At 34.9% G+C, this 7,679-nt stretch overlaps 1 protein-coding gene across 2 annotated transcripts in view; it reads right to left on the reverse strand.

Annotated features, from left to right (window-relative positions):
• Window positions 1-697: 697 nt before the first annotated feature.
• LOC111497660 overlaps window positions 698-7,679 on the reverse strand; it is an 11,274-nt gene continuing 4,292 nt past the window's right edge. The window contains exons 11-19 of one of the 2 annotated variants that reach the window (XM_023148522.1): window positions 5,675-5,762; window positions 5,191-5,501; window positions 4,804-4,919; window positions 4,607-4,700; window positions 3,091-3,600; window positions 2,381-3,012; window positions 2,084-2,196; window positions 1,668-1,805; window positions 698-731 (exon numbers count right to left, since the gene is read on the reverse strand). In XM_023148522.1, coding sequence (XP_023004290.1) covers window positions 3,535-3,600; window positions 4,607-4,700; window positions 4,804-4,919; window positions 5,191-5,501; window positions 5,675-5,762 — 675 coding nt within the window. In that variant the 3' untranslated portion in view covers window positions 698-731; window positions 1,668-1,805; window positions 2,084-2,196; window positions 2,381-3,012; window positions 3,091-3,534. Of the gene's footprint in view, window positions 732-1,667; window positions 1,806-2,083; window positions 2,197-2,380; window positions 3,601-4,606; window positions 4,701-4,803; window positions 4,920-5,190; window positions 5,502-5,674; window positions 5,763-7,679 lie in introns of both variants that reach the window. The other variant, XM_023148521.1, reaches the window with a different exon arrangement.

Genomic DNA, 7,679 nt, shown 5'->3' on the forward strand with positions numbered 1-7,679 from the left:
ATGTAATAAGTCGGTGTCTACCAAAAATGTCATAGGAGAAAACTACCAAACTTTAATCAAACCCAACAACACAGCATTTTGAGAAGACTTAACTAATTATTGAAATCAAAATGTACCACATAATTCATTAGAAAACCTAAACCAAAATTGATTTCAGACTACAAGCACTTAGACTTAATTTAAAATTATATTAGTTATTAAAATAATAACGTGAAATGTTGTCTTTAGAAAAATACATGAATTACACCATAATTATTAAATTTTAAATGTAAACATGACAAAGCGAAATAAAATTTAAAAAAAAAATAAAAATTTTGTTTGAAAAACGGTAGGATGAGAAATGAATCTCTAACCAAACTGGCTCGTCTTAAAGTTTAAATCTTCATACCCGATATTTATTGTTTAAATTCATGCATAGTCGAGTTTTAGAAAAACTAAAATTAGTTAAAAGTTGTGTCGTAACCATTTATTTTTTTTATTTTTGTTAATGCGAGCAAAACAAGGGAATAGGAAAGGAGGGGGAAGAAAGAATAATGGCATGCGGAGAGAGAGTGGAAGTGTCGGTGGTGGGAACCATTTGGTGTACTCTTTGAGAGCGACGATGTGGTTAGGGCCCCATCGCCCTAATAGGGGACCCCAAGGCCAGCATTTCAAGGACAGCGATGCCACTCTCTTCCTCCTTCCTACCTCTTTTTTTTCAAATCTTTTGTCATTTTCATGCGTGTTTTTACCTGCAAAAGATGTAAAAAAATTAATTTTACTGTTACGAACCTATCTCTGATTCGTTTTGTTTTTTTCCTTCAAAGGGATTTTCATTGAGGGGCCTCACAAGGATTCCATTCTCTCTACCAAGTCCTTTTGTACTGGGAAAGCAACAAAAACTTCAATATAGTAAATTATTTGACTACGGCATATGAGCTTGTTAATTTGTTCGCTAGTTAAGAGGCCGAGGCATGTTACATGCATCACCCGAGCATGAGTTTCGTGCCTCGTGCGGTCTAAGTTGCACGAATTCACCACATAGCTAATGGAAAAGAGTCATATGACACCTAGTGACAGGGATATCATGGATGAGCGTTTTTCCAAAGGGACTTCTTAGTTGTGAGGTGTCAAGCTAAGCAGAAAAAACAAATAAGGTCAAGTTTTGGCAAAAGTAAAAGCGAATGACAATTAGTTAGAAAAGAGATAGAGGCTCGGAGACCATGAAAATGGATGGCAAGATGACATTATTTCACTCACTCCATGGGTTGAAATTCGAGTTGAAATGTGATCAAATCCCAAGAATTTCTTTTCCTTCACAACTTTTCAAGAGGTACCAAGGAAATTACTGGAAATATTGTCATAGAGTAGCCTTTTGTAAAGTCAGATGGAGGGGTAGTAAAATTTGGTTGCAAGTGCGAGTCTTTTCTTTTTCTTTTTCCTCTCTTAAAAAAATAAAGCCAAACTAAGCTGATGATGTTATGTGAATTTGTGCCTAAGTGAGTGATTGTTTGTGGTAGTGGTGGTGGTCCGGAACTTGGGTGCGGCTGCAAACTAAAAACCTAAAGGGGAAGGAAAAAAAAAAACAGAAAAGAAAAAGAAAAGGAAAAGAAAAGAAAAGAAAAGAAAAGAAAAGAAAAGAAGAAAAAAAAAAGGAAAGAAAATGTCAACGGTGATGAAAATGATACCAACGAAGAAGCTCTGGAAGTTTGAATTGCAATCCTGTGGTGAGAGTCTTTCTTTTTGTTGTTGTTGTTGTTGCTATGAAGGCTTTATCAATTTCTGTGCATATTCCCCACAGCACAACCTTTAGTAGGCAGCTTAACCTGCAATAACATTCCAATTATTGACTTAAACCTTGTCCTTCTCTGCTTTCTCATATAGTCTACTCTACTGTTATCAGATCATCATATCAATCATTGGTGCAATAGACTCTTCAGCATGCTTGAAAAGTAATCAAATACTTTAAGATATAAAAGGGAGCGTTTTTTCATAGAGATTCATGCTCATATTTTATGACTTGTTTTTTCAATCCAAATAATTGTGGATAGAGATTTGAACATTTAACCTATGAGTGCCACCAAACGAAAATTAGTTTACTCACATTGTAGCATAAAAATAGCTCAAAATTTGAATATTCTCCCAAGTTGGTGAGGAAAAAGAGCCCTTGTGGTAATGCCAAGTGGTGCATCTACCTTTATATGATTCCTGCAACCACTGTAAAAATGAAGTCAGCTTACTTTGAATAAAAGGATTTTGGAATTTTATTTTAAAGGAAAAAAGGCACTACATTCAATAAAAAAAAATACAAAGCTTATCAACTAAACCAAATAAAAGGTTAGGATATTCACAGAGAAAAAGAGAGAGAGCAGGGAGAGACAAACACAGAGAGAGAAAGAACCTGGGGATTAATGAAAGGAGGGTTTGGCATTATGGTATATCCTAGCTTTTAGAAAGTATGTGCATGAGTTGCAGGATTAAGGTACAATATGCCATTTGCCTTCTAAAAAAGACTGCATCTTTTTTTATCTCCCTCCTGTGCTGCACAAACAGACAAAAAACAAAAAGCTTCTATTCCCTCTATTCCCTCTACCCCTCTCTTCTTCTATTAAAATTACCTGCCCATGTCATCCATCCATCAGGGAATCTCATCTCAACTACCTTTTCCTTTCCCTCTTTTATTCCTTCCAATCTCGCTTAAATACACACCCTCTTTTCTATGCTTTTCTCTCTTCCGCCCCCCCACCCCCCGCCCCTTCTACTGCAGACCTCTATGCTATCCCTAATCTTTTTTTTTTTTTTAACAACTCCCCACTCTACAAGAAACGAATATTCATCCCAAATGGTATTTCTATCTAAATCCCTCCACTCTGTTCTTATTCGTTCTAATTAGGCCCATCAGAATGGTTTTTCTATCCTTTTCATCTTAGCAAGTTCTGTTCACATACACGATATCCTAGAGGGGAAATGGTCAAAATAGTAGTTGAAAATGAGGTCACTGGCTACGTATCATAATGAACTTTTCAGTCTCACCTGTAGATAAAACAGAAGCAATCCTATCATTAATACAGGTACTCTACGACAATTATCACTAATCAATTGCAAACATACCAGGCAAAAGCATTTAGGTTGCCTACTTGCTCCTTGCGTCATTTCTCCTGAATCACTATATTTTAGCTCATTAAACTTGTTAACTTAAGATATTTCATTTCCTTGGCTAGTAACAAATGGGCTAAACTTAAAAGTCCATATGCTCCTGGCTTACTTCCGAAGTTTCTACGGGCAAAATTAGATGATAAATGGAGGTACTAGGAGAATAGAGTTGAAACTTGAATCGTGTTGATTTTAAGAGACTTTTTGTTTCCTTCTCTATACAAAATAAGATGGATCTGGAATAAATTACAAAGTAACGCCTAGAGTAGGTAATGATTTACATCATACATAGCTGTGTATAACTTATATGTAAAAGTACCAATTGAGAGGAAAAGCTTTAGAAAATGGATAGCATCGATGTGCTCCAGAATCTGCAGGACCAATTTCTTTATAGGACTTCCTTCAAGATCCCAGATTTGGCCCATTTAAGTTCACTCCCAAATATTTATCCAGCACACTTTTGAACGCCTGTTGCAGAAAATTAAAGTAAAGCTTAATATTACTAACAAGACAACTTCAAAAAGTAAAGTTTCAAAGCGTTGCAACAGCATATTCTCTGGTCGTGCTTATTTATTAGGGAAGGAATAAAAAAAAAGTACAAATGAATATGCAAGCTAGTTGTCTATTATATGGCGATGAAAATTATGACATTTTTTTAATAAATAAATAAGTCAAAGTAAATATAATTCGCTACAAGCTTAAATTGAGTAATAAAGTTAAAAAATAGACATTAGTGAGGGTATAGCTAGAAAACTATGGCTAGAGAACATGCGCGTTTATTAAGATTCATTATCAAAATATGCCAAATTCACGCTAGGGAGCAGATCTGTGAGATATTTAAGGTTGTGAGGAGAAAGAAATCCGTTTAGAAATTAATAAATAAATTGTCTCTTCTTGAAACTGAAAAATGCAACCACCATAAAAAAGAACTGCAGTTCCTCGGCAAGCAGCCACAATATTTAATCAGGATCTTTTTCTGAATCAGCTTATGAAACAGTATCTAAATCAAATTTATTGGCAAAGGGCTAGCCAGTTTAGGTAGAAGTCAATATGCAGCTCATTTTTCAGGTCTGCCTGAAAGCTACACTGAAATGTCTAACTATTAAACCAAGTAAGAAATTTCACAAGAACAAAAGATGAGCACACAATTGCCGAGTGCTGTTTGTAATTTGAAACCAGCCAAACTTATGGAGGATGAGATAAAGATGTGAGAAGAGCTTTTGTAGTTAGCTCACGAGGATGTCTCACTTCGTATTTAGCCCACGAAGATTGCTTTCAAGATCAATAACTATTATTATCTACTCATGTGCTCAGTATTTTGTTCTTCAAATAGAATAGAGTGGAAAAGAGAAAAAGGAGGATCTAAGGCATATCCTACCTATTACCGAAGTACACAGAGCTAAAACTATGAGAAAACAGGAACGATATCATGGTTGAAGTAAAAAAGAATGCTGTCAAATAAAGTTATAATGACCTGACGGGCAAAAGACTCTTTGCTATTTAGAATTGCATCCATCACAGCAAACTGATCATCAAATGAACTATAGAAAACTTCGTAGAATCTTTTCCTGAGATGAAAGAGATGAAATCCACAAGTAAGATACTTCCCCAAGCCTCCATAATAATAAGAGAGAAAAAAGAAGAAAATAAAATTGAAAGAATATAATTAACTGGTCCTCCTCGGTGTTTTCTTTGTCCATCTGATCAAATTTTTGAGTAAGAACTTCTGCTCCAACAGGTGAAAGCAAGTGCAGTATAAGAGCCTCGAGAGTTCTTGGGAAGTTATTCTAGATTAAGAAGAAAGTAGAATAAGATGACATGCTAAGGAAGAAACAAAGAAAAGGGAAAGCAAAAAAAGAGGAACAATTCCACACATCTATAACTGACTAAAACTACCATGGAATATATTCATGCATCTATTACAATAACGAGAAACCTTAGTTTATCTAATTGGAAACCCGAATCGAATTGGAATAAACTAGTTTCCTCTAGGCCATCCATGAAAAACAATTTCAAGTTTCAACCTTGTAAATGTAATAGGGGAGCAAAAGAACTCACCGCCATGGTGAGAAGGACCTTCTGAAGAATATATGGTTCCAAATTCCAAATAAAGGTAGCAACTCGATCATTCTCCAAACTATGTAAACTAGTGATCTTCATCCTCTCTTCATCTGCAGAACAATTTGTAGAACTAGACTGAAGGGGTCCAATTTGATCAGAAACGCTTACTTGGTCATGTACTAATGCAATAAGCCCATGCAGAGCCTGGGCAGTGCGGGGTTCAAGTTCATGAGAAGTTTCTTCCCTTGGCTCTTTCTCCCTAAAATCCCCACCATCAAGTGCTTGACCCAGACAACGAACACCTTTATCTGGTATTTAATACCAAAGATCAATGAACCAAATTGCCTCAACCACAAAATTTTAAATGTAATTTGTTTGTTCTGATAGGATAATTTAACATGTAAATTCTAAACTCTCCTCTCTCCCTTTCGAGAAAGTTCGAAATACTATTAAGAAATCTGGAGTGGGAAGAGAACCATACCCATCCCTCTGTTATTAGGTACATCACGCTCGTGGCTCTTCATGTCATCCATGTCAGCAAGAGAACAAGGCACATGCAAAACTTCGTTCTGTCCTTAATTTTAAAGATGTCAAAACCAACTCTATCACAATTGCCTTTATCGTAAAAAAAAAAAAAAAAAAAACTCATAATGAGAAGTGAATGGAAATACTGAATATTCAAAATCGATCTAAAAATTCTAGTCATACTGTGAGGGATCATAGCTTACAAGTTTTTAAAACATGCACCAGAGTAACTTAAGCTTAAGCACAATACTCCACGAGAAACCCTTTCCAGAAGTAAGGGTCTCTCTCTGATTATAGTTGTGTTTAATTCTTCAGAGCTTCATCAAGATTCCAGGAAATATGAGCATATATAAAACTCAATCTGGATACTCTTTAGACCACAAAGGTCAAGCTTCTGAAGAACAAAAATATACGAATGGGTCTGCACCCATGACTGAAGTGATGCAATCTTCAAAATGTTACTTAATGCAATAATACATCACACAGAATATCCACCATAATTACATTCAAGAGCACCATGAGTTTGGCATATGGTTGGTATATGCATTGTACCCTTTATACTACAGATAGTTGGTTTGGTAAGTGGCTCTATAAATATTTGGGTTTTCCTGAAGATGGCAATCTAAATTTCGGATTGTTTTGAACTAGTTCATGACAGGGTGCAGCATAGCAGTATGGTAGGAAAGAGTATTTCTGAGTGACGCAGATTTAAATTTGATACTTTGATAAGGTACTTATTTATTAAATTTCTTTTTTCAAAAAAAAAAAAAAAGGACGAAGAAAGAATACAATGGCATATACAAAATCAAGCCCAAAAGGACTAAATTGTATATATATATACATATATAACCAAAACATTTTAAGTGAAAATCTTCAAAACAGAATGCCTTACATCACTCTCTCCAAATTGGTGTCCACTATGCAAGAAAGCAAACGAATCATAAAGTCACTTGTTTATGCAATGCACATACACTCAAAATTTCTAGACAACGATTCTTAATATATTCGGATGACATCTCACATTTCCTAGGGAGGTAAAGGATTTTTTGGATATGGCCTTAACGTACCACCCTTTCAAGAACGCAAAAGCCCTATTATAGAAAAACTTCATCATGGCTTTCTTTTGGAATCTGTGGAAAGAAAGAAATCAGAGAATATTTGCAGAAACGACATAGACCTACACAAAACTCTTCGACAATGTTGTTTACCAAGCTATATCTTGGTGTAAACTGTCTAATATTTTTACTTCCTATAGTTATACCTCCCTCATTGCAAATTGGGAAGGTCTTTTGTAAACATCATGGATTATACATCCCTCTTGTAAATTTCACTCATCAATGAAATTGTCTCTTATCAAAACTAAAATAAAATAAAATAAAAAAATAATAATAACCAAAACATTTCAATAACCAAAAAAGAGTTCGAAACAAGGACCGCCTTTAAGTGACCTTTAAATTAGAAGTTTAAATTTGACACAAAATCTACTGTCCAAAAATGGTGTTAGGCAGTTAAGGCATGTGTGACGAAGGGGCAGCATGGAAAATAAGACCTCTGACAGAAAGAGGTAGAGACACACATGTAGGACAAACATATAGAAGAGCAAAATTTTCAATCAAGTCCCTACCCAAACAGTGTGAGATCCGAAACATTATTTTTTATGCGTTGAGTTAAATATTTATTCTATCCTCTACAAAGACACAAGGGACTTTACTCAATTAAAAAACTCAACTTGGCCGTATCAAAACATTTTAGTAGAATAAGATGAGGTAGTTATTTATCAGTCAAACAAAGTCTAACTTCTGAAAATAATCTTTCTAAATGGTATGGCACCATTTCTTGATACAATTTTAATGATGTTACTAACTCAATAGGGACTCGATTGATAATCTTTTACATAGGTTAAGGATCGTCTTCTCTTTTCTTCTTCTTTTTCTTTTTCTTTTTTTTTTTTTTTTTTTTTT

The sequence above is a fragment of the Cucurbita maxima genome, unplaced genomic scaffold (assembly GCF_002738345.1).
Source record: "Cucurbita maxima cultivar Rimu unplaced genomic scaffold, Cmax_1.0 Cma_Scf00024, whole genome shotgun sequence".
NCBI lineage: Eukaryota > Viridiplantae > Streptophyta > Magnoliopsida > Cucurbitales > Cucurbitaceae > Cucurbita > Cucurbita maxima.